Source organism: Vipera berus (assembly GCF_964194415.1).
Source record: "Vipera berus genome assembly, chromosome: 2".
Classification (NCBI taxonomy): Eukaryota; Metazoa; Chordata; class Lepidosauria; order Squamata; family Viperidae; genus Vipera; species Vipera berus.
The window spans coordinates 19,036,334-19,064,333 of NC_138203.1; the positions used below are offsets into that span (position 1 = coordinate 19,036,334).

A 28,000-nucleotide genomic window follows, 5' to 3' on the forward strand; every position below is an offset into this window, starting at 1 on the left:
TATTAATTTACTAACCACAGCATACATTATTTTAAATAAAACAATTTTGGGAAAAGGCATAGTTGTATTGAGTTTAATTTGCGCACATATTTTTGACATAGCAATATTTGCTTTCTTTTTAGAAATTTTGGTTTAAAGGCATGTTCTTAAGAGAATAATTGTTTTAAAGACTGTCTTGTTTTCACCCTATTTTCATTTCTGTTATCATAGCCAGAAAATCTATAGTTTGTCACTCAATTGTTTCTTGGATGCTCATTTTTTTTAAAAAAGCACATTTGGCACATTTAATTGCATCATTAGGGAGGTCCAGAATGTCAGCAAGTTGAGGGTTAGGAGAAGGTTTTCTATAGCGCACAAGCACCTTTCCTTGGCAAGGCATAATGTGCAAACACAGAAACATTTTTATCCTCTCAAAATGCGACTGAAAACAAAAGGTGACCTTTTCAAAATGTACTAAACTTAGTCTGAATGCTGATTGCCTGCAGTACACAAGCCATTCCCACTGCTACTTGACTGGCCAGTAGGGCGGACAGATAATATGAAGCCCTGGAGGCACACTTGTGGTATAGTCACTGATGTCATATCAGGCAGGCTGGCTTGGCATTTAGTGTGGATTTTGTATTCCCCTAAAAAGTCAACTCTTCACCCAGATGGCATGAGCCAGATGATAAGAACACTAAAGTTTTTTTTAATGTGGCAGGATTCAAAAAGCCCTCTATGATATCCTCTGCTTTTTCTTTAAAAAGAACATAGAAAATAGCAAGTACAATTCAAATTTTAGATCGCATTATTTCAATCACATCATTCTCCTTGCATCTTTTTATTGTCTTTGTATCTAATGGACAACAGTACTATTTTTAACCCTTCACCGGCATAATTTAAGGAAATGGGACATAAATTTTCAACATGATAATCCATTTGTGATGAGAACACAGTACCATTCAGATATTTAGTAAGTCCTATCAAGAGTTTGCCATCGGCATCTCCTTAGCAATTCTGCCTTTTTTTTTTCTTAATGAAAGAGACAACAAGAAAAGTTGCAAAGCAAAGAGTCAATCTCGAGTGTATCTTTACATAGTCTTAGCTGCACACAGTCACAAAAGCAATCTGGGAAATGTGCAATTGCAGCCAAGTGTTTCTTTACAAATGTCTACACACCTCCACATGAAAGAATCTTCATCAGTTTGCCTTCTTGTAAATGACTGGCTAAGGTTGTCAAGGCAGGCATTTTGGGAACAGTCACAATCCAAGGCAGATGTTGGCCTGGACTCAAAATTTCCAAATGCTTCACTGATCTAGAAAGGTTGAGAATCAAGACTTAGGCACAGAGAGTTGAGCATGCTGGGGAAGAAGAAAAACATATTCATGTTAAAGCTGCCCGTACTCACAAATTAACAATGTCAACTTTAGAATTTGAAGATCATAAAACAAACTGGGTACAATGAACCCATTTTACAACTTCCTTAATTTTAAACTAACAATTACAGAGCATATCCATCCCGGTTTTATCTCACTCGTGTTTTAAAAATATTTCCTTGAAACAAAGTCCATTCATTTCAGCTTCCCAATAGCTAACATCACAGACATGTAAACAGCTCTCACACTTTCACTGAAAGACTTAGAAGCTTTCCATGATAAAAGCCTGACATGTATATTTCAGTGTTCTTTTTTCCATTGTTCCTTTGTCTTCTAAAGGGCTTATGATCAATTGCAAAACTGATTTTCAATCTTCTTGACTCTTCACGTTAAGCCCTGAAGATATAATTTACCATACTTTCTAATTAAGAAAAACAATTCATCATTTTGTTCCCTCAGACTGCAGGTTAATTATCATTATTTCAAATAAAAGCAGCTAATGCAGGGGTCTTCAAACTTGACCTTTAGGACTTGTGAACTTCAACTCCCAGAATTCCTCAGCCAGGGTGCCTAGCTGAGGAATTCTGGGAGTTGAAGTCCACAAGTCATAAAAGGGCCAAGTTTGAAGACCCCTGAGCTAATGCATTCTGTGATATTTTCAAAATGTCATTAAAACCAGCAAGAATGATTCTTTTTAGTGGCAGCCAATCTGCAAAATATCCTGGTATAAGTAATATAAACTAATATACTGCTGAATACTATCTTTGCAAAGACTTCTGCATACAGTAGCTACCTGAAATTAATGAAGGAGAAGAGGTTGGCAGTGGTCACACTTCTGTAACCTGTCAAGTAAAATGTGAGGAAGCGAATTCAATTCTGTAAGATAAACAGTTTCTACAGATAGAACTAGGAAAGGGTCCAATAAATCTCTCCATTCTGCACCCCCCAGGCACAAAGTTCTTCAGAACTAGGGGAAACTTCTAGAAATGATTTGGGAGGAATGCAAAGAAGATTCTATCCCTGAGTGGAAAAACTTTTGGACTTGCTTGTATAATATTGGGTTTCAAACACATACTGTGAACAAAATGCTTCCATATCTTGAAACTATTCGTGCCTATGCTTTACAGACTGTGAAAACAAGTCATTTTCAAAATGCATGAATATTTCTGCACTGGATAGGTAAAGATTATTATACTCCTAACACAAATACACAGTTAAATTTTTAAAGGAATGATATTGTGTATTTTTGCTATCTTAGGAACCTACTTAATGGAGCACCTGTCCTTGGGAATAGAACAAACAATTAAGCTGGCCAACACTCAGATGCATCCTTATTTCCGCTTGTGGTAGGCCTATCCCAGGGGTAGGCAACCATGGCTCTTTTATGACTCATGGACTTCAACTCCCAGAATTCCTGAGCCAGCATAGCCGGGAGTTGAAGTCCATGAGTCATTAAAGAACCATGTTTGCCTACCCCTGGCCTATCCAAAGCTCCAGCAGGGTTTCTCAGAAACTTAAAGAGGAGCCACATGCTTTGAGTCTGTTCTAGAGCCCAATTAAACAAAGCACTGGATTTTTCAATATGCTTAAGTTAATTCCATTTAAGTTTAAATGCTTGGTGCTCATATGGGATGGGGGAATATTTGGAATTCAGTAGCCAGTTCGATATGATATGAGAAATGCAATGGTAAATAGAAACATGGTTTATAGCAGAAGTATGAATATTAGACTATAATAGAAGACAGTAATGAATTCTACTTGAAACATGCAGAATTAAAAAAAATTAAAGTTGTTTCTGAATAGAAAAGTATTATTAAAAATTCTTGGCTTATCACACTGAAGTATGACCAAACATTTTTAGATTAACTTTGATATTATTTGCTTTAAAAACTGAAAGAATTTCAAGGTATTTTGCTGAATCAGTAGTACACTACTTCCATTGAAGTTTACAGTTTAATATTAATACCAACTGTATTTGACTCCACCTCCATTCCTGTGGAATCAAGCTTTGAAGGGCTAATAATTTTGTTGGTCTGAGGTATAAACCAATTATATTTCATATTACAAGATGCAATAAATGGCAAAACACTGATTTTTCCAGGAGTTTCTCATTCAGAAGGAATAAAAAGTCATTTCAATCTTTGTTTCCCAAATATCTATAAAGAGCTTTTTTCACATTTGAATTGATGTAGCTCATTTATTTGTGAAGACTGGAATACTCTCAATGATGTCTTCAGTCTTCTAGCAAAACAGTACGCAGTGCATCTTCTGTATTGATTAATATTGATGCTATTGCTCCATCATTAAATTCAAATGAAGTTCCTCCATCTACTACCATACAGGCATCCCAACAACGAGAGCGAATGCAAACTCTGAAAATACATTAAAGAAAAATATTTCTGACACCTGATCAAGTGAATAGTTTCAAATGCATATAATAGAGATTAGAAGCAACACATAATTGATAGAACTTAAGATGGAATAATATGGTTATTTAATCTGGGGGATGGTATGATGTTGCTAAACTCCAGATATTCCTCGACTTACAACAGTTAATTTAGTGACCATTTGAAGTTACAACATCACTGAAAAAAAGTGACGTGACCATTTTTCACACTGATAACGGTTGCAACATCCCCATGGTCACATGATCAAAATTCAGAGGCTTGACAACTGACTTGTATTTATGATGGCTGCAGTGTCCCAGGGTCATGTGATCACTGTGTGCAAGCTTTTCACAAGCAGTCTATGGGGAAGCCAGATCCATTTAACTGTGTTACTAATTTAACAATTGCAGTGATTCACTTAACAATTGTGGCAAAAATCACTTTAAAATGTCTCATTTAGCAACAGAAATGTTAGGCTCAATTATGATCATAATGGAAAGTCTTCTAGTGAACGTCTGGTTTTGTTAGATAGGAATGCCTAAGAAAAGAGTGAGGTTGTCAGGCATTCTTGAAGAGGGAGAATTTCAAAATTCTGTAGCATTACAAAAAGAAGCAAGCCTCAAGAAAAATGAGAACCTTGCTCAATTATAAAATAAACTTTTTCCAGAGTGCCCTTTCATCTATTCTGCTGAAATAACACATTTAATTACGGGTTCCACCCAAAAAAAACTATGGTAGGAGAAAGTATACATCATTTTCAGTGGATATCTTCATGAAACATTAATTACAAATGGAACCTTATATTATTGCAGAGGTAGCTTTTGGAAAAAAAGAATGAAACATACTTTTTCCTGTAAATTGAAAAGAAACAATTAACCAAGATTATAACACTATTTTTACAAAACCTATCATCATTTTAGAGAACATACTTTTTCAAAAACTGTATTTGCTATTAGTTTTGCTTCCATAGGAAGAAATAACCTTTGGTGCATTTTTCTTTTGTTTGCTCTCATTTAAGTCAATTATATTTAGCTTTTTGACAAAAAATGCCTGTAAAGTTCCTACATCCCTTATATTATATAAAGTGATAGAATTTGCTGAATGCACTTTGCATTCAGTTCCAAAAGGGGCATCAATGGGCACAAGAGCACCTGTCTGTAAGCTTTTTAAAGCAGCTAAGTCTTTTCTATGGTTTGTGTAGCTACCTCCTGCAGCTGCCACATGATCCAATAAAAGATGCATCTGCTTTATTTTAAAAAGTTGCAAACAGGTACTACATTTACACTCAAGTAAACTCAAAAATTCTTTTGGTATTGGTCAAAACTGCTACCCAACTTTACCGTTTTAACTAATAGTTAATAAAGACAATCAGCTTTGGATTTCCAAATTAAAATTCATATTCCTACATTGTATTCAGTAACCTAGAGATCAACTGAAAACAGTTACCTCCCAGATCTGAATCTAAAATAGTTGCTGCTCAAATTATGGTTAGATAAACACTTACTAGTAATACTTACTTTGAAGCAAAGCCTCGTTGCCGACTACTTGAAAAAACACGGTTTGAAATGGGTTCTCGTATACTAAAAAACAACCTGGGTTCCTCTGGACTATAGAGCAGTGATTCATTATATCCATTTGTTACTGAAAAAGCAGAAGTCAATTAGTCAGGTTCCTTAAGTAGTACACTAAGAGTTAGTGCTCAAATTATCTTTTTTTATATAGTTAAGCTTTCTGATTTTTTGTAACACAGAAAAGCTGTGAAAAGCTTGTAGAGATTATTCCTAAAATCTTATGGAAATTAACTTGCTTTAAATCTGTTATTTTGTAAGATACTAAATGTTATGTTAGCCTGTCCCCTCAGAGATTTTGGAAAAATATTTGAAGAAGCGCCTGAACTACATTCAATTTATTTGGTTTCTATTAACAGATGTAAAAAGGAATCCCTGCAGATTTTATTCTGCTAGTCGTAGCTGACTATAAAGGACAGTGCTCATTTCAAGGCCATTGAGCCAGGGCTGTCTGAAGACATTTCTGTGGTCATGTGGTCAGCATCAATCATGGGGCGCTGTTACCTTCCCACTGTAGTATACTCGCATTTGAACTGTTAGGCTGGCAGGAGCTGGGGAAAAAAACGGAAGCTCAGCCCATTGCATCTTGAACCTGAGCTGCTGACTGCCATCTTGAAGCCCAGCACTGCCCCCCATTTTTACTTACAGATGTAAAAACCTTTAAATTAATGTATTATATTAATGTATGTAAGTTAAATGCATAAAATAATGTCGATTACTTCTGTAACTCTGAAATAATGAGCAAAATTGAAGAACAAAACGAATTGGTAAATCACAATGATTAAACATGCTAAAAGTAGATCTCACCTTTCTGTATTAGTTCCTTGTTCAATGGAAGCTTTAAACTCTCATAACTTTTAGCTATTGAATGAAAAGAAAATTGTTTGCTATAGAAAATTATATTTTGCATTTGCTAGATAACATGTGGCAAAGAACAATACTCAGTTACTCTTACAAAAATAAGAAACAAAATTCTAAAAGATACTTCTATTTCTGACCAGTATCTGACCAAACAATAAGGGAAATACATACAGAATATACTGCCATTTTTACAGAATAATCTCATCTAAATAAAAAGTAAATATACCGGTATATGTCTATTACATATAGGAAAATGGGGAAGCAATAGGTTCCCCATCCCTGATAAATTTAAAGGCAGTTTCCCAAAATGCATCCTTTCTTCTGATATAAAGATTATGTTAAGCAAAAAAAATCTGGTTTGTTTAACAAAAAGTATAATAAAATACAGACTTTATTTTCTAAAGTCAAGTACAGTTCTTTAAAAGCTTTTCAAGTCTTATAAGTGTTCTTCAATTTATTTCCCGTTATAGAAATTAAGACTCCTATAAGCAGTTTTAAAAGGGATGTAACTTTTATATCATTTTAGTAGCATTTCAAAGTGGTGTTATTGATGTATAAGTGATAAATATTTAGTCTCTGAAGAAAAACAATGTACTTTTAGACTATGTCAAGTTCAGATTAAATTAGATAATACTCTGAACACTTCTTTTCATTGTTTTCAGTGATGAGCATGGTATTAGGAACTCACCAATCTTAAGAATTTCTTCCACAGCCTGATTTGCTATTTTGTTGATATTAAAAGACCTAAAAGAAAATTAAAAAAAAATAGTACCTAGATCAACTCTAGCTGGGAAGCCTTTCTCCCTATCTCCAGCATTTTTATTATTTTAATTAATATTACTGTTATTTCAATAAACCAATATTTGACTTGGAAGCTGAAGAAAAAAGAACAATAAAAACGTTGGCTAATAAAATTTAACAGCAGTTTGAGTAAAACAAAAATTCCCAGAACCCACTAGGTTGTTCAACCATACAACAAAGATTTTGATTTAAAGGCTGGGAAATCCTGGAAATGATTAAACCAAAACGAATTTACTTTCAATTTGTTTTCAGCAAACAATAAGCATTTCTTGGGATAATATTAAGCATGCTTAGCTCTTTATCTGGAAAAATTGGGGGAATAGTAGAACTGCAGTTGTAGCCCAGCAGGTTAAAGATAAATTATGTCTATTTTGAGTGCTCAAAGAATATGTTCTAGAAAACGAACATTCACTTGAATTCTAAAATCATTATTCCATAAGGGTAATAATGTATATATTTTACAAGTATTGAAATATGTTCTTAGTACATGGAAATTTATAATCAAAAATCATTTCGTACTTAAAAGCTAAAATAACAATTTAATAAGATTTTCGCACATAGCTATGCAATTAATTGTTGGAGTTCTTTTTATTCTCTGAATAAGTATTCTATGATAAACGACTGTTTTATCCATCCCGGTGTTCGAAGATTTTATACTTTAAGTAAATATGCCTGGGATTCGTGTTTTTAAAATTATTAAGAATATTCTATGATGTATCTGTACCATAAAAACCTGCTGCAATGTATCCCACGCTTTTTTTAAAATATTGGAAAAAATTTCCAAAGGATCCTCTAACTCCAAGTCCGTCATCTTATAATATTGATAAATGCAAAGTTGTTTTCAGTACAAAGACTACCCATTTAATTCTATTTACTCAGAGCCAGTAATATGAAGTATGTACAATATAAGTGTACCATATTCATATTCAAAAATGTATAAGGGTTTTAATTTTTACTGATTTATAAAAAAATATTTTACAAATTGTTTACAAAAAATTATATTAACATGTTCAAGCCTGTAGCTTTCCAGAAACTGATAAAAACATGTAGGGTTTTTTTTTCCTCCAGAAAGCCTTTGGGGACAGGTGTAGTGCTGGCTATTTTCTAACAATTTGATATAAATTATTTTAAAATATATAAAAAGAGGCAAGGGTAGGCAACCTCGGCTCTTTTATGACTCATGGACTTCAACTCCCAGAATTCCTGAGTCAGCTGTGCTGACTCAGGAATTCTGGGAGTTGAAGTCCATGAGTCATAAAAGAGCCGAGGTTGCCTACCCCTGGGTTAAGGCATTGGACTAGCAACTAGGAGATCATGAGTTCTAGTCCTGACTTAGGCACAAAGACAGCTGGATGACCTTGGGCCAGTCACTCTCCCTAGGAAGGAGTTAAGGGAAAACCTCTTCTGAAAGCTTGCCAAGATAACTGCAAGTTCTTGTCCAGGCAGTTGCCAGGAGTAGATGCAGATTTGAAGGCATATAATTATAATTACTGAATTTCTAAAAAATATTGTATTGCTATTTTAATCTGTAAACCACCTCTTAAATAAGTAAATGAACTCTTGTGATTTTAACAAGAGTTAAGTCTGAAATATTTGCATTGTTTCAGATTTATATTTTAGTACATTTGTTGGAAATCACCTTAAATGAATGTTTCTCAGAAAAGTACCAAACATTAAAATAAGTTCAACAGAGCTTTTTTTTCCCCCCAAATATTTTTTTCTCAAATACATACCTGGTGACATATAAAATAGGTAAGGCTTGAAAGAACTCAGTAAATGTAAACCCTCTACAACTTACTTCTTATAACAGCGATATCTTATATTGTATCAAAATAAATGTGCTGTGTGTTATTCCTTTTGGAAGATTTCCACAGATAAGTGATATGACAGAAGCACACCAAACTTACCAAGCTTTTGATCCAGTTCCAGTGCATATATTGAGACCTGAGCTCTTTTGTTTCTCCCATGGACCATCATCAACTGATATTTCATAATAAGAAGCCCTATGAAGGGAGAATTTAAAACTGGGTTTGCAGGACTTATAGTTCACCCTGAATAAGACAGAACACAGCCCGAAATCAGGCATTTACCAGTCTAAAAAGGCTAATTTCAAACATGGCTGAAAATTTTACTACTGAATTTGTATGCAGCAGTTTTAAAAAGCAGATTTAAAAAAATAAAGATATATTTTTGATGGATAGGGGTTTTTAGATCAGTTTTCAAAACTACAGCATGTTGTTAGTACAAGAGCAAGCCATTTTGAAAGCCTTTTAGAATTTTCTAGTAATTTTGTTTGCAATTAGCAAGAAATCTACTAGTATTGCACCAACAGGAACACATAGTAGTTTCCCTTCTACATATTTATCCCTATTGTCATTAAAATTCAAAATGAAATTCTGAATTCAGGCACCAAGTAGGAAAAATCCCCTTGTCCCTTCTAATCTGTACAAAACATGTCCTCTTTCAAATCATATTGCTAGCAGAAAAATGCATCTACAGAACAAATTTAACTTGTCAAAACCATTTTTAACTCAGCTTTATCAGCTACAACTATTTAGTTTATGATTTCATGTTTCCTACTATTACATAATAGATCCATGATCTGACATATCTTTGGATCTTCTGATCTACTATTCCACCAAGCACTTCATTCATAGTTCTGTTCCACTTTTAGAATTAAATCATTTTCTCAACATTGTTTCCTTACATCCTACACTAATATTTGTGCAGCTGCTCCATGTGTATACAATAAGCTTTTAGGAGGAACTACATCAAATCCTATGTTCTTTCAAAGCAGCCATGAAAGGTTTCTAAAACATGTGGTTGCTTTGGAATTTAATTGAGATATGCTTCACTAACACTGGTATAGTTTGAAAGTGCAACTTTTGAATGTTTTGCATAGCACTAAAATACACTACAGTAAGATAAAAAAAGGTTTCTGTAAATCCTTAAAACAAGATTACTCTTATTTATTTTTATTTCAATATGAAGTTCTATTGGACAATGCCAGAAAAGGCATAGATAATATAGCCCAGTGAAACAGTGATAAAAAAAATCCAGTACCAACACATAACATGCAAGGCGCAAATTAAGATACGCTAAAGACCAGCTAATGATTTTTCTTTCAACAACTCACAATAAAACAAACGTGTAAGACTTCTTGAAATATATAGCACTGTAACTGCTTTCTCACAGGCTTCAGAAGCAAAATATTATCATTTGGATTCAGTAATCAGGTATGAATGCAATTCCATAGATTAATCAGTAAGAAAGGAAATTAATATAAAGATTGATTGTGGAGATTATGAATCAAAGTAGTTTGGAAATGTTTTAATATAAATAAAAGTATTATGTTTACAGGCTATGCCAAACAGTAATGCTTGCAAGTAGATGCTTAGCATACCTGGATGAGAGAGACTCTCCAATAAAGACTTCATTTAATGATCTTACAGGCAAGAGGTGTGGTTCAGAAATCTGAGATCCTGCAATCACGGGCAAATTACATGGGTGAAATATAGGCCAAGCAGATGTCTCTAAAAACACACTCAAACAAGAAAATGTCTCTGAACTAAAATTAAGATGATCCTTATTTTCAGACTTGATATGAAAACATTCATTTTATACTAACCTGGCTGCATCTATTCAAAGGAGTTCTGCACTTAATAGAAGCATCTGATTTTTATTCTGAATATGTTTTCCTACTCTGTTGAGATGGTAAATTAAGAGCTGAAAATGATGGTTTAAGTTTGGGCACAATTAAACATTGTACAATTAATCATCAGAGTTGAAAACAGTTTGGGAGAAAAACAGTACTCACTTTGATCCTGAAATCTTCCATTAACATGGGCCCTACTATGCTGTTCTTGACTCAGTTGCTGTTCATGTAAATCTACAGGGACTGGGTTAATACCAGTTCCTTCAAGGTACAACCGGATTCGTTGCCTCCATTGCCATCTTTAAAGATGAAGAACACAAAAATTAAAGCAATTGAAATAGATGATCATTTTTTTCCATGAATCATCACTACAACTGACCCATATAACATTCAGAACATTATTAACTATTTCATATAAACATTACTTAATTCACAAAGAAATTTAGTTGATGGGAATGAAATTCATACTCTTATTCACAGTCTAAATTATGAATTTTCAGAATGGTAGAAGATGATTTAGTGTGAAATCAAACAATCTAAATATTATACCATCTATTTAAGTAAAAGTAAAATGCAATTATTGCTTTAATAGTCCTCAAAATATAGTTAATGATTATATTCCTATTACAATCAAAGTATGACTTGCTGAATTCATTATTTTTGCCAGATCTGTTGTCACATATGTATACAATATTTAGAAGATATTCTGTAGGCATATTTGTTGTTGTTAGTTGCGAAGTCGTGTCCGACCCATCGCGACCCTATGGACAATGTTCCTCCAGGCCTTCCTGTCCTCTACCATCTTCTGGAGTCCATTTAAGCTCATGCCTACTGCTTCAGTGACTCCATCCAGCCACCTCATTCTCTGCCGTCCCCTTCTTCTCTTGCCCTCAATCTTTCCCAGCATTAGGCTCTTCTCCAGTGAATCCTTCCTTCTCATTAGGTGGCCAAAGTATTTGAGTTTTAGCTTCAGGATCTGGCCTTCTAAAGAGCAGTCAGGGTTGATCTCCTCTAGGACTGACCGGTTTGATCGCCTTGCAGTCCAAGGGACTCGCAGGAGTCTTCTCCAGCACCATAGTTCAAAGGCTTCAATTCTTTGGCCCTCAGCCTTTCTTATGGTCCAGCTTTCACTGCCATACACTGCAACTGGGAAGACCATCGCCTTGACTATACGCACTTTTGTTGACAGGGTGATGTCTCTGCTTTTTAGTGTGCTGTCTAGATTTGACATGGCTTTCCTCCCAAGGAGCAAGCGTCTTTTAATTTCTTGGCTACAGTCCCCATCTGCAGTGATCTTGGAGCCCAGGAAAATAAAATCTGTCACTACCTCCATTTCTTCCCCATCTATTTGCCAGGAATTGAGAGGGCCGGATGCCATGATCTTGGTTTTCTTAATGTTTACTTTCAACCCAACTTTTGCACTCTCCTTCTTCACTCGCAACAAGAGGCTCTTTAGTTCCTCTTCACTTTCTGCCATTAGAGTGGTATCATCTGCATATCTTAGGTTGTTGATGTTTCTTCCGGCAATCTTAATTCCAACTTTTGATTCATCTAGCCCTGCCTTTCTCATGATGTGCTCTGCATATAAGTTAAAAAGGCAAGGCGACAGTATACAGCCTTGCCGGACTCCTTTCCCAATTTTGAACCAATCAGTGGTTCCGTGTCCAGTTCTCACTGTTGCTTCTTGGCCTGCATATAGGTTTCTCAAGAGACAAATAAGATGGTCTGGTATGCCCATCTCTTTAAGGACTTGCCACAGTTTGTTATGATCCACACAATCAAAGGCCTTAGCATAGTCAATGAAGCAGAAGTAGATGTTTTTCTGGAACTCTCTAGCTTTCTCCATGATCCAGCGTATGTTAGCAATTTGATCTCTTGTTCCTCTGCCTCTTCGAAATCCTGCCTGTACTTGTGGTAGTTCTCGATCCACATACTGCTGGAGTCTAGCTTGTAGAATTTTAAGCATAACTTTACTAGCATGAGAAATGAGTGCAATGGTGCGATAGTTTGAACATTCTTTGGCACTGCCTTTCTTTGGAATTGGAATATAAACTGATCTTTTCCAATCCTGTGGCCACTGTTGAGTTTTCCAAATTTGCTGGCAAATTGAGTGTAGCACTTTTACTGCACTGTCTTTTAAGATTTTGAATAGCTCAGCTGGAATACTGTCACCTCCACTAGCTTTGTTGTTGCTCAGCTTTTCTAAGGCCCACTTCACTTCACATTCTAGGATGTCTGGCTCGAGGTCAGTGACCACCTCATTGTGATTATCAGGGGCGTTAAGCTCATTCTTGTATAGTTCTTCTGTGTAATTTTGCCACCTCTTCTTAATCTCTTCTGCCTCTGTTAGGTCCCTGCCATTTTGGTCCTTTATCATGCCCATTTTTGCATGAAACGTTCCTTTCATCTCTCCAATTTTCTTGAAAAGATCTCTGGTCCTCCCCATTCTATTGTTTTCTTCTATTTCTTTGCATTGTTCATTTAAGAAGGCATTCTTATCTCTTCTAGCTATTCTTTGGAATTCTGCATTATTTACTTTAATTATTTTTAAAAATACTTAGCCTCTCTAACAAATATTAAGCAGAGTAATAGTATACCAAAGAATAGCTGGTAGAGTTGGTGATTATTGCACACAATGATCAAGAATTTATTATTATCTTATCAACAGAATTAAATTTCTGGCTAAACCACATTTTATGATCAGCCTGACCAATATATACATATCTTTTTTTAAAGCTATTCTGATTATTCTATTGTTTCTACCATTTATAGAGCCTTCTCTCATGACACTTTTAAAATTAAGGAACTCAGTGAAAAAAAAGTGTTTTCTATCCAGTTCCCCTTTTTAGAACCTAAGTAATTTGCACTCTATGTAGGAAAATGTGATGGGTGCTGCCATGTGAAATAGGGAAGGGAAGGAAATATTCACCATTATTTTCAAATTTATTCATAATTAAAACCTGTCTTTAACTACATGAATTGTTCCTACTGAAGATTCCAACCAAACCCATTCCTCCCACCATTTTTCCTGTTCTGACAGGTTTTCAGCATGTTGTGTCCACTGAGCACATTTAGCTTCTTCTGGCTGTTGTAAGAAGAGGTATGTTTATTCCATTAGATCTTTGTCCATTTTATTTGGTATTTCTGCAACCTTGTCATGGCTTTGTCAGACAGATTGGCACCCTTTTATCTCTCAGTATTTTTAATGCTGGTACTATTACCACTTTCTGTTTAAAAAATAGTGAGTTTCATCATTAATTAAGCTTAATTACATTGTTGACTTACACTGTTGTTCTTTTCTTTTGTGAGGTATAATACAGTGATTTCTCCCAAGTTATATTAATTATCATAATTCCTGCCCATTTCTTGACAATATTTTGAATTCACTTAAAACTGACTTCAAAATATGATGTAAGTCCAAATTAAGCACTGTTTTGCATTCAATGATTCCTATACTTCTACATGGAAAAAAATAATCATTAGGTTTTATCCCCAATAGATATCAATGATACTTAGATAATATTTGTCTAAAACCTAAAATTATTTTTAAAGACAAAGGAATTTACGTTAATATTACCTGAATTCACCACTATAAAGTTTCTGCAAAGCATCTGGAAATGAGTGCGTATATCGTACAGGTAAACACAAATGGCCCTCAGATCTGTATATAAAATAAAAAGAAATGTGTAATATAATAATGGATTATATTACTTTAACTAACTGAATTCTCATGCATTTTAATTGGCAAATATGAGGGGCCGACCAATTTATGAACTATTTCACACAGACATGTAGAATACACTAAAGCCTTTTATTTCATAACAATTCTTGTTCATGACTTAAATTTAAATATTTAAATTTAAGCTGTGGACAAAAGCAACAACTGTGGAAAAAAAACATACCCATCACACTTTTCCCTTCTGGGGTGGGCAGTGTTAGCAATGCACAGAATGGGAATAAGAAATAGCAAGCGACAGAAATCAAAGGTATGAGACATTTCCAAAAATATATATAGAAAAATACAGCAATACCATTTAATTCACTATTTCTTTTCATAACGTTTCACCTCTCAGTACTAAAGATGCTGCGGGATGCAGAATAAACAGATGCACACTGAATACAAAAGTGAGTGACAAGAAAGAAATACACAGAATGCAAAGGGTGCAAAGTAAAGCATGTTTGAATTCAGGCACCAACTGTATGTCACAAAGTGTTCTGGAGTCAGCATCTTATTTTCCTGCAATTGCATCGCTACTTCCCTCTCCTGTTCTACCCCCATTTCTTAAGTATTGCATTCTGACTGCATTCAACTTTCTTTGGTATTTCTCTAGACATACTCAACCCCCCCCCCCGGTTCCATATCGCAAAGTGGGTAGAAACATGCTCTTACATAGAAGCAGTTTTGCTTTATTTGACAAATATTCATTCCTTACAAAAAGCCACATTTTTATAACATCAGCAATTTAGGAAAATACATGTACAACATTTTCAGTGGAATAACGGAGATGAATACTACTTGCTCTCTGAGTATATTTTTACTCAGAGCATCCCTTCCTAATCTTTGCTGCAAACATTTGCTTATATGCTAGATGTTACCCCTTACAGAGGCTCGCCATTCCACCAAGCACCCTTTTTTCAATATTACCTATTAATACTTCTCCATGCACTTCAGTGGCACCTTGTGACATAATTCTTTTCATTTTATTTCATCGTCTTTCCTCACATCCACTTTTCAATCATCGTTTGGAGATTAATTTATCTTCTAATACTTATTCATACAGGATTTTTCTCTTCCTGCAGTAGTTCTTCCCCTCTCATTTCTTTTACTTCTTTTCCTCTTCCTCCATGTCCACTTTTTCCCAAGATTCACTCTTGACACTACCAAAGTGAATCAAAGCACCTCATCACCCAAGCATCCTTCACCAAGCCTCTGAATTTTTCATCATAAACAACCAACAATTTTACATGTGAATTGATTTCTTTATCATGTTTGCATATGAAAGGACTTATGCTCAGACCACTTACATCATGTTTCTCTGCATGCATTTTTCAATTGTACAAAATCAGATCATCTTCACTCAGATCTATTACATCACCCACACACCCCTTTTCTTTTCGTTTCATAGATATGTAAAATATGTTTAGGTTCATTTTTATTCCAACCAAAGTCAACTAAACAAACTCTTTACAAGCAGAGTAAAAAGGAAAAAAAATACATGTCTTTTGCTTCTCCTGCATATGCCATGGTTATCACCATACCAGTCCAAAAATATTGACCTCCAATATCCATCAAGGCTTTAATCTATCAAGGCTTTCATGTAATACTTTTAATAATATAGAGAACCTGAGACTAAATTATCACCTTAATTATATCTATGTCATATGCAGCATTCCCTGCTCATAGTAACAATACCAGTAAATTTTGACACATTTTGGACAGAACATTATAAGGAATGAATACCCACTTTTGCCAGCAATATTCTCATGTTGTTTTATGCAAATTTATTTATTTATTTATTTATTTGTTTTATATACCGCCCTTCTCCCGGAGGACTCAGGGCGGTGTACAGAGCAATAAAGTAGGAATACAATAAAGTAACAGAGTGAGAAAATTGTAAAACCCAAATCTGTCAGGCCAGGCCGGCTTGTTGGAATAGATACGTTTTTAGATCACGCCGGAAGGAGCGAAGGTCGGGGGCCATCCGGATTAACATAAAGGCTATTTTACAAACTACTTATTGATCTTTACCTCCCATCAACTCATGATACAGGTTATTAAAACAGAATATTACTATTTTCAGATTAGGTGTTGCTGAATTAAGTTTGGTGTAGAGAGACCATGAGTCCTGCTACACACACAGCCAGCTATGTGATTTTGGGCCAGTTTCTCTCTCAGCCCTAGGAAGAAGGTCATGGCAAACCATTTGTCAAGAAAAGAATTAAGACTGATTTGAAGGCAACCCTCCCAACTCCACAAATTATAGCTTTAGAGACAAAGAGCAGTACAAGTAGTACATGATATTTAAAACCAAAAACTTTATAGTCTAATGCAGCGACATACAAGAGACAGATTCATTTTGCTTAAAATGAAATGTCATTTTAACATATAATCAATGAAGGACAGAACATTGGATAGCATTAGGTGTACAGCAAGGTGGAAAGTACCACTACTTCAAGATAATCAAATGCTATTATCAAGTAACACTCATTTACTCTTAGAACAATAAGAGGTAAAAGCGAAATTCACCACCATATATTGACTCCAATTATCGATGAACTCTGCAGTGAGGATTCGACTATTACAACAAAAAAACTACAAAAGTTATAGTATTTAAAAGAAGAAAATTTTAAAAAGGCAATAGGGATGTTGATTTTAATCAGAAGACTGCCAAAAGGTGACAATGCAATATTTACATTATAATGGGCTCGGGATATATAATTCATGAGCTAAAAATGCCAATGAATGCATTTCTAATTAGAATTATATGAGCTATCAGACTAAAATTTATTTTGATGCCAATGAATACCAATGTAATATTAGAATTAGTGTTGGATTTGGATCAGGAAAACCAATATTCTAGCTCATACTTAACCATGGAGTTTATTAGCTATTTGGGGGCCTGTTACTATCTCTCACCTCACCCTATCTTACATACTAATTGTGGGGGAAAATGAGAAAAGCAGGTAAATAAAATACATTGATCCTGGAAACTGTAGAACTTAAATTTAGAACATCTGACTTATTTAAGCATATAAACTCAGTTTGGTCTAGCAGTTAAGGCAATAGGATTAGGATTAGAGTTAGTTAGGGTCAGTGGTCTAGTAGTTAAGGTACCAAACTAGAAAGCAGAAGACCATGAATTCTAGTCCCGCCTTAGCCATTAAAGCCAGTTGGGTGACCTTGGGCCAATCACTCTCTCTCAGTCCAACTCGCCTTACAAAGTTATTGTTGTGGGGAAAATAGGAGCAAGGAGTAGTATTGAGTTATTTGTAACCTTGAGTTATTTGTAAAAATAATAAAGGTGCGACACAAATAAATATTTGACATCAAAGATTTTAGAACAGTTACATTTATGAACCTATAGTAATACTTTGTACACCTGCAGAACAATTTTGGTTTTTTTTCCAGATTAGCATACTGCTGCTACTGAATTAAGCTTTGACCATTTATGTTTCTGAGGACATTTTTATACAGGTAAAAGGTAAAAAAAATGTGGGGAAAAGGTTGAGTATAAGATAATGCACCATAAGTATCTATTGGGCTCAAACTGCTATAATGTGTCAATTATTTATTTGGCTCCCAACCTCATCACAAGATGCCAGCAAATCTTAAGCTCACCTATCTGGATCTGTATTTATTCCAATAACAGGTTTTAATTGATCCAGGACCTTACTGGCCGCCAGAAGCATTGTTCCATCACCTAGGAAAAAATAAATGGTTTGGTATCAGACCATGTTTATATAAAAAAAATTAACATTCCAAAATGGGATATTGGACAAACATTTTAAGGGAAAAAAGAGATTGGTATGTATTGATATGTGCCTCAACAAATTTGGGGGCTGTTAACACATCTTTGTGGGCAGTCACAAAGAGCCCAGTGGTACGTGCTTTCCTGGAGAGGATAATTCTTGATTCAGGATTCAGACTCAGTTAAACTGATAATTAATCTTCATTTGGTAAAATATTCTGATGGATGACTGTTAGATTCTCCTGGACAGGGAAGTATGTATCTCATGGTCCTATCAGAGCTCTCAGCAATGTTCCACAGCATAGTATCTTTCTGACTACCTACAAGGTTTGGCAATGGCAATAGTAAGAACAATAATCTATTATGACCTACTCAATATAGTAATTTTTTGTATCAATGGCTGGTTGGGGTAAGGCAGGGGTAGGCAACCTTGGCTCTTTTATGACTTGTGGACTTCAACTCCCAGAATTCCTGAGCCAGCACGGACTCAGGAATTCTGGGAGTTGAAGTCCACAAGTCATAAAAGAGCCAAGGTTGCCTACCCCTGGGGTAACGTATTCTCGCAAAATAATAAATTCACCCATAAAATAATACAAATACAGTATTAAAATTATACAAAATAAGTACAAATACAATATCTAGCAAATTCAAATATTCAATCGGAGCATAACCTCCCTTTCTGTACTTAATGGAATAACTAGGTCTCTTCTGAAATCCAGAAGATAAGGATTAAACCAAACATCTGTTGGGAAGGATTTTTGAAATATTGGAGAGGTTACTGAAAATGCCTACTTCCAAAAGCTCATCAGTTGGCATATTTGTACAGATGGGACGTGGAATTAAGTTGACCCTATTTGACTTGTTCGCAAGGGCAGACAAATCCAAGATGCTCGGATAACCTGGTTCAGAATCACACACTGACAACCAGCACCCTGGCAACTGGAACCAATTGCCATTGCTAAGCAATGTGGTTGTAAAGCACAGCTGCATTGCTTAGCAACAGTAATCCCTGCAGTCCAGTTCCCATGATTAACTGAATCCCCCAGTCATTAAGCAAAGCAACTTCCTGCGGACTTCCCACAACCAAAGTAAGTAGAAAAATAATAATAATAATAATAATAATAATAATAATAATAATAATAATAATAATAATAATAATAATAATAATAATAAAAATAATAATAATAATATGATGATGATGATGATGATGATGAAAGTCCCTTGGAGGTCATCTAGTCCAACCCCCTGCTCAGGCAGGAAACCCTATACCATTTCAGACAAGTGGCTGGCCAGTCTCTTCTTAAAAACTTCCAGTGTTGGAGCATGCACCACTTCTGGAGGCAGGTTGTTCCACTGGTTAGTTGTTCTAACTGTCAGGAAGTTTCTCCTTAGTTCTAGGTTGCTTCTCTCCTTGACTAGTTTCCATCCGTTGCTTCTTGTCCTGCTTTCAGGTGCTTTGGAGAATAGCTTGACTCAATGCAAGTCAATGCAAGTCCCGGGCTGGCAGGCAGGTGGGTGGCTGCTGCTAGATTGGAGAGGGTGCACAACAGTACACAAAGCTGTGATACAGGCACAGTGTAGGCCAGGTACGCAAACGGTGCAATAAGGATGAAGGAGAATACCCAGGGTTATGGCATGAGTCAGGAATATGTGTGAGAGGCCTGACAAGGTCAGGGAGAGTGCATAAGGATGTGGCATGAATTGAGAAGTGTGTGCAAGGCTGGATGGGAGGCACATGTTAAAGAGGGTGTGCAAATGACTGGTGCAAGCTGGGAGGCCTGAGAGACAGTATGAAGATGGGGAGACTTATCCCAGAGAGAAGAGGCAAAAAAGTTCAGGGTAATCACACACTAGAATCTCTCAGGATATATCAATAGGTAAGAAAGTTATAGCTTTAGTTTGGCAATATTCTGTCAATTAGGTATAAGATAACAAAGGATTGGACTTGATTGGATCTTGCAGTCTCATCAGGGCCTGGCAATTCACCAATGTTTTAGCTTAGACTTACTTGCAGATTGGCAAATCTGGCTTTCTGCAAAAGTAATTTACTCAAGTTTCCAATAACTCAAAATACATTTCCCCACTCACAAGTTAATACCTCCTGCTGCTATAACAGCATCTGCCCACCGGACAGTCTCTTCATCATAGTCTCTCCGTTTTACAAGCCGAACTTCAATCTTCTCATTTCTACACAGAGATATTGAAAAGCAAGTGATTATTCCAGTTTTCACAGCTAAAAATGCAAAAAACGAAAACAGTCAATGTCTCCTAGGAAAAAAGGGAGTGAAAAGTAAAGCCTAAATACTGACAAAATTCATATGAACTGCTGACAATCTTATGGAACAGATCAATAATTTACATCAATTATCAGTTCCTTGAAAATATCCACTTATTAACATTCAGCTCTCTCACATGTTAAAGCCATGTAATCTATGTGTCTGCAAGGATTAAACAAAAGTATCAGAATTTTGTTGATGCTTTATTAAGATGAACCCAATTGGAATCAAAAAAATGTAGGAAGCAGTTTGGTATAGTGGTTAAGGCACTAGGCTAGAAATCAGGACGCCATGAATGCTAGTCGTGCTTTAGCTCTCATCCCTAGGAAGAGGCAATAGTAACCCATTTCTGAAAAAGCTTGCCAAGAAAACACCAGGAGTCAACACTGAGTCAAAAGGACCAAGGAATAACAATGACAACAGATATATTACTATACATAAGAATGAAACAAAGAGCAAAATTACCTGTTAGAACTTCAGATTTTATTTGCAGAAGTGTTTCAAAGCATGCAGGGTCTCAGCAAAGACATTTCTGCTTTAAGATATTGCATTTGCTACATTTGTGTTCCCATCCATTCAGAAGTATCTTTTGAGGCTGAATCCAATGTGCTTCTTAGTGCTGATATACAGGTAGTCCTTGACTTACAAGTCGCTTAGCGACTGTTTGAAGTTACGACTGACCTTCCCAGGGTTTTTTATAATCCAGATTTGAGGTTCTAATGGTTACACACATCCCCTCAGCCATGTAATCACATTCTGGGTGCTCAGCAACCAATTGTCTGTTTGCAATATCCCACAATCATGTGAGCACAATATGTGACCTTTATGCTGAAAATTGGTGTTTACTTCTGGTTTCTAGCAAAAAACACCCATTGTGAACAATGAATTTGCTTAACAACTACTGCAAAAAAAGTTGTAAAATCAGGAAGGGGCATGTGGTGACCTGCTTAACAATTGGAATGATTTATGTCTGTCATTCCAGCTCAATTACAGTTGTAAGTTGAGGACTACTTGTACTACTAGATCAGAGCCATTATGTAATATTTTTAAAACAGAGAATATAAGAATAATGTATAAATGTTCAGAGCCTCTGCTCACTGACATTATTTCAATTATAATCAAAATTCTTGATATATACCCTTACCTTAGACTATTTACAATATGTTCCACATTTTTTGTATGAATCCGATGCCGCTCTAATAGACCACTATAATTAGATCCTTTTAATGCAAGCTGTGAAACACAAAATTGGCAAAATAAATTGAAACAACACAGGTACTTTAAAAAGCTAGAATGCAAATAATTAGAAACTATTTACTTTTCCACTAATTGAAGCAAGTACACCTCTAAAAAAATATTTTAAAATAAAAAAACAGTGTAAGAGTTTGCAACACACTACCATTTTAAGCTGTAAGCCTACAGACTTTATATATAAGCATTAATCATATTAATCAAATTTTATCTTAATGAACCGAACACTATGCCATCTACCAACAGCTGCCTCACATATTACCCTCACTAAGTTTTCCATCTTGCTCAAACCAAGAAATGATGGTTAATAACTTCAACGCAAGATAGGAAATGAAGCAATGATTTCAAGTGGGCTTCATATTCTGCTTTTTAGGAAGCTATCATCTACAGCTTCCCAGTTCAAGTTGATTTTTTTTCCTCTGTCTGAATTTATTTTCTGACTACTTCATTTCTCCTCAGTTTCAGTGAACATGACGCTTCTGTAAATAAACTTTGCATAGAAAAATACAACCTCCTAGAACAATAATGTCAGTTATTTGGATCATCTCCATATTCCAAATGACCAGGCTTTTAATACTAGAATAAAACATTTTTCTTAGAACAGTCTATTACTCTCCCGGATGGATCATTCTTAAACACTTTCCACCCTGTAGAGAGGAGTGGTGGATTAAGTCTAAACCTCAGGACATAGTTTTATCATTACAAGGGAATAGTTGCAATAACGTTTGCATACAAACTTCCTACTACCTAGTAACTAGTACACAAAATCATGTGACCCAATTATATGAATATGGCTGCCAACAAATTGGAAAAGCTCCAAAGCTTACACGGAACTACACACGTTTGAGTAATTTCAATCACAGTAACCAAACAGAAAACAGAATTTAAAATAAATCTAGTAAATCAGTGAAAATATAGAACAAATGGGAAAACAGAATCAGACATATTTTTAACAGCACCATTTTAAGCAACCACTTCATTACAATTCTCTACAGCCCTCAAACTTTTGGCTGCATTCTCTGTATTCATTGTCCGCCTATTCAGCTGATTGGACATATTTTGAAAGATGCGCAGAACTATGAGTATTTGACTGACTAAACTGAAAGAGTATTGTCTGAATATAGTCAATGCTGCATGTGTAAAGATAAACTAGATTCTTAATGTACAACTTGTATATATTATAAATTCACAGCAAAGCGAGTACATGTCCAGCAAAAAGTTAGAGGAACAATGCTACATTTCATTTCAATTAAGTAGTCAAGTTAATACATGATGCATCAAAAAAGGGATTAGAACATCAACTCTTTACAAAATTACTCAATATACCAGACTATAGTTGGTCAGAAATAATAAAAAGATACATAGTATTTCTATATTAATCCCTGCTCAGAGCAATTCTCAATGAATGTAACCCACAAATTACATTGAGAATGCTATGTGTGTTATTTACCTCCAGGAATTTTGAAATACCTTATTTTTTTAAAAAAAAAAACCCAAGACATTAGAAACTTTTAAAATATGTATAGCAGAAGTTTAAAGTAAAAAACCTTCACACTGAGTCATAATTAGAACGGCACAACTGCTGCTCTTAGTTTCACAATAAACTCATATGTACATAAGTCACATTGCAAGTGAACTCCTTATCAGAGCTAACTGATATGTTCAACTCTGCTCTATTTAGTGACAACACAGTTTAATATGAAGTGTTAAGCTGTTGTGATTCTAGAGCCTGATGTTGACATCCTTCAAAAAAATAATTTATTGAAAATTTGATGTATCTATGGATTTGCTTGTAAATAAGGAATGGTTACAGGAAGAAAAGATATGTTTAACTTTATAAGGGTGAAGAGCTACCAAATTTATTTATACTTGTGATGAGAACTAGAAGTAATTTCTTTATATATATTTTTATTTTCTTTTTCCTTTTTACTCTTTCCTTTCTTTCCAAGTTTACTTGTATTAGTTATCATTGCAATATAAATTGTACAATGAAACCAACTTAGTTCACTGAAAACATTTCTTTAATGTGTCCAAAGTTTGACCTTTTGATAATGCTATCAGAACATGTTGTAAATACTCACTCTCAAAGTCTTTTTCAGAGACTGTATATATCAACAAAGACAATCTCATTGGGTTAAGAATGTTCTAGCAAAACTACATTCCAGGAAAAAAAGATACTACATAGGTGTTTCAGACTTTTTATATTCTAGTCTATGGTTAATTTTTTTTAATGATGTTGAAGTATAATCATGACTGGAAGGGTTACAAAACCCCCATAAATGTTAATTATTCTAGGTAAAAATTGAAATTTACTATTAGCCTACTGTCCTGAAGAGTTAGGGTGTAAATAGCTGCAAGAAAGAGAGGGAAATTATTTCTATAACTGCCAAAAACAATTCATCATCTATGGTAGATTACCAACTTATCTATGTTTGGAACTATCCAGAAAGTTGCAATTTTTTGATTTAGAGACACAAAATGAACATTTCAACAAAACTGGAGCAACTGGAAAAATACAAGTTATCTTTTTTATTTTGCTAGCAGTTAAGTTTATTTAGCTGTCAATAATTTTTTTAAACTTGTCTGTGCCCTTTCTGGGAGGGTGTACTGTGTATGCGTGTGTATATACACACACACAGAAAGACACACATACAAATTTGACATACATACATTAATTGGGGCAGGGAAATTTCTAGAATTTCAAAGGAGCTGGTAAATCAGATTGACAAACTGGGGAAGTGTGAGCTTTGAAAAGAATTTCTGCTTGTGTTTATAATATTTTTCTATCTAATCTTCCTTTTGTTTCAAATTCAGGGTCATTTTCATTTAGGGTAAATACAATAGAAAGAAGCAAAAACCACAACAGTGTTTAAAGAAGTTATTTAGCAACTATTTTATCACTACTGAATAGACAAAAGTGTTTCAAATGAGTACCAACATTTCTAAATCCTTGGGAAAAGACTGAAATGTTTTGCTGAAATGAATACAAGTGATCAGGAAGCGTTGCTTCCATTATCAAAGCATCCTGTGCACATAAGATCGGATTCAGCACAGTGACACCACTTTAAGGAACTGCCACTGCTGCCATCAGAAAAACAGAGCAAGACTTGAATGATAAGTAAGAGCTTAACAGCACTATGTTCCATGGACAAAATCTGTCTCTACTCTATTCCTCAACAAATCACTGGTGGTTGTGTGAAAGTACCGCTCTACAGTAAGCCACTTATTCTGGAGAAACTAACTGTTTTGAAATTTAGGGGAAACACCAGTAGTCTAGCAACTATAAACAATACATCCACATGGCTCTAAAAAACTGCTGCCAAGCTGAATTGAATGGGGACACAGCTGCAAAAAAAACAAAAACCCAATGTCTACCAAAGGGCAAAACAAATGCTTTTGGTGGAATATATTTTCTGTCTGCATCCATCCAGTCCACTTCAAAGTATTACAGGATGTTCAGGACAGATCTGGCAGATCCAAGAACTGAATTGTTCTTGAGCTCTTATTTTATATCATTCATATTTTTTCCCTTATATCTACTTTTTCTGGATGAAACAAATGGTGATCCATTGGTTGCTCAGGAATTGACCAACAAGCTTGTCACCTGAGCCAATCGTTGCGGGCTGAGAGAGCAACTGGCCCAAGGTCACCCAGGCAGCTTTCATGCTTAGGACAAAACAAGTCTCCTGGTTTCTAGTCTGGTGCCTTAACCTAGTCTAGAGCAAACTGGCTCTCATTTTATTTCATTCATATATATTTATTTACTTGCTTTACAGTATGCATATAGTTAAAATTAATCAGAATGGCTAACTAAAATTACATTTCACAGCATTTTTTTTAAAAAGGTAATTACAGCAAGCTTAAGAATGAAAACTTAACAACTAAAGTAGATAACTGAAGTATCTAGCCAAGATTCTTCAGTCTGGTGTACTGGCTGGAAATGATAGAAGTTGAAATCAAATACACTTAAAGCCTCTAGATTAGTGAAGACTGAACCAGCCCAAAGCATGATTAAAGACTGAACAACTAAGAATGTAATGTTCCACGTTACCACTTAACTGGTTACCTTTAGCTCTTCCTTTGCATAATACCAATACTATGAAACAATATAATTTCTTTGAAGATATTGGTGGCTGAATGGAGTTCATCAACTTAATGGAGAACAAGTATGTCAATTGTTATCAGTCATAAGGGCTATCTCTAATATCAAAGGCTGTGGGTCTCTAAAGGCCAGTTGCTCTGGAACAAGTAAATGCTAGTAAGATAAGATTCTGCTTATAGGAACATAATGACCAACTAGATAGGACTTTAGTTTGATCCTGTGAAAATGTTCTAAATGTTGCCAAAATGATTGCAGCATATTGTACAACTCTGAATAGAGGTATGAGCCAAACTCATGTGCTTCAACAGTCTTCCCTAAATGACACCTTGTACTACAATCTCAGAATTATTGTATCAATCATCATAACTGAATTCTGAAACCTGGGATTCCAAAACATAAGACTGTACTATAACATTTGTAGCAAGACCAATGGATTGCTTGGAAGTGAGTAGGTGCTATTTCTAACTGATATTTTTGGACAATAAATTTATTTAACCATACCTTTTATTTAACCATACCTTAGAATAATAAAGGGACTGGTGCTTCTATGTCAATAGTTGCTGCTCTGTGTAACTGAGAATATTTATAGTTGCCTCTTCCCTAAATTAATAATGACATTGTAAAGTCATCTGATTTAAATACTGGCTACAGTATATTGATTAAAACATAACTTCTTTAACTGTAAATTGTTGGAAGAAAGTAAGTATGTGGGAAAAACATATGTAGTCCAACTTTCTTTCAGCCGGTTGCCCAAGGTCTACTGGATCAGCCTCCATACTCAACCACAAGGCAGTATGGTATGAAATAGATTTCTTTGTTTTATTCCTATCCTTTCTAACCATATCTAAGTATATATTAAGGCCTATGGAATAGCAAGATCTGGATGTACTACTGCAAAGAGAACAAATCTCATGCCAATGTTGATATTTACTTGGATATAACTTTTATAAACTACTTCAAATGCAACCAACGGGCTTGACCAGGGACTTGTTTATTTCACGATAACTGAATCTGACTCTAGGATGTTAAACAACAATCCTTGGTTTGCAACTCTTCCTCTCCAAGAACCCACTTTTCTTCCTCCTGGAACTGGAGGCAGCCTCGATAAATTTTTTTCCCCAAACTCAAATCAAACCTTGATTAAAATAGGCGCACTTCGTGCACGTGCACACATTATAACGCCCTCCTTTTTGTGTTTCCTGCTCCAAGATCCCTGCCATAAAAAAGAGACAGACGGACCGACCAACCAACCAACCAGAGATACAACCAGAGATAAAAGTTCTCTTAAAAGTTTTCAAGGACCAGGTCTGTCAAACCTTTCAACGTCCCTAAGGCAGCCTTCCTAGCCTGAGGCCGGCCAGGTATGCTGGAGGACGACTCCCTCGGCCCCCGCCCCCCCCCCAAAAAACCACATCGTCTGGGACACCTGGGGGGGGGGAAGCCACCAAAAGACGCCGCCACACCTGCCCCCACCCCGCCTCTAGGCTCCACCGTCTCCTTTCCCCGTGGAAAGGAGACGTGCCTTCCACCCGACGTGCCGACGCTTACCAGCTGCTTGAGATCCTCCTCGGAGAGCCCCGCATAGCGGTACCGCTGCTGCTCGAACTCGTAACGGGTCGTCTTGGCCACCACCACCACCCGGGATGGGCGGAAGCCGCTGCCGGCCTTGGAGGACCAGTTCGAGCGGCCGCCGGAGCCGAGGCACCGCCGCGGAGGAGGAGGAGGAGGAGGAGAGGGAAGGGGAAAGGAGGTCGGCGACGAAGGAGACCCCTCTCCCGCCAGTGCCGGGCAACGCAGGGGGAGTCCAGCTGTGGCGGCGGCGGCGGCAGCGAAGGAAGCGGCGGGCTCAGCCAAGCGGACGCGCGGCACGCTGAGCTGCCTCCTTGACGGCGGTTGCCGCCGTAAAGATTTGAGCAAGGCGCGGAGGGTGGCACCGGGATTGCCGCCACTCAGGTAGCCTGGGAGGCAGGTCATAGCCCGGGCTCGGGAAGGGTCCTCCGGGAGCTACCGCCGCTGCCGAAGGCTGCCTACAGCGGAAGGCGAAAGAACGGAGCGGCGACCTTCCCTCAGGTTTTGGCGCCTCAACGGCGCAGCCCGTGCTCCCGAGGCGGAGGCGGCGTCCCTACGCTCACACTCTCGTTCGTTCGTTCGTTCGTGCGTGCGTGCCACTTGACACCCGCGCGCACAGGTGGTTGCGTGCGCGCTCGACTAGAGCGCTCCGAGCACGCGAGGGAGGGAGGGGGGGAGGGAGGGGGGGAGGAGAGGAACAGCAGA

General features: G+C 36.3%; 1 protein-coding gene across 4 annotated transcripts; it reads right to left on the reverse strand.

Annotated features, from left to right (window-relative positions):
• Window positions 1-57: 57 nt before the first annotated feature.
• NADK2 (NAD kinase 2, mitochondrial) lies at window positions 58-27,903 on the reverse strand. Of its 4 annotated transcripts, XM_081316493.1 has the most exons (14): window positions 27,275-27,903; window positions 21,518-21,606; window positions 20,196-20,284; window positions 17,968-18,049; window positions 14,206-14,289; window positions 10,791-10,927; window positions 10,377-10,455; window positions 8,881-9,024; window positions 6,861-6,916; window positions 6,119-6,172; window positions 5,261-5,384; window positions 3,533-3,728; window positions 2,150-2,198; window positions 1,285-1,295 (listed from the first exon to the last, which is right to left on the reverse strand). In XM_081316493.1, exons 1-12 carry the CDS (start codon window positions 27,698-27,700, stop codon window positions 3,590-3,592), a joined length of 1,503 nt encoding a protein of 500 aa, XP_081172619.1. In that variant the 5' UTR covers window positions 27,701-27,903; the 3' UTR covers window positions 1,285-1,295; window positions 2,150-2,198; window positions 3,533-3,589. The 4 variants fall into 4 exon arrangements, with proteins under 4 accessions (XP_081172618.1, XP_081172620.1, XP_081172621.1 ...); XM_081316492.1 differs by having other exon boundaries at window positions 58-1,341; window positions 2,150-3,728; XM_081316494.1 differs by having other exon boundaries at window positions 58-1,341; window positions 2,150-3,728; window positions 8,881-8,976; window positions 27,275-27,902.
• Window positions 27,904-28,000: the final 97 nt, after the last annotated feature.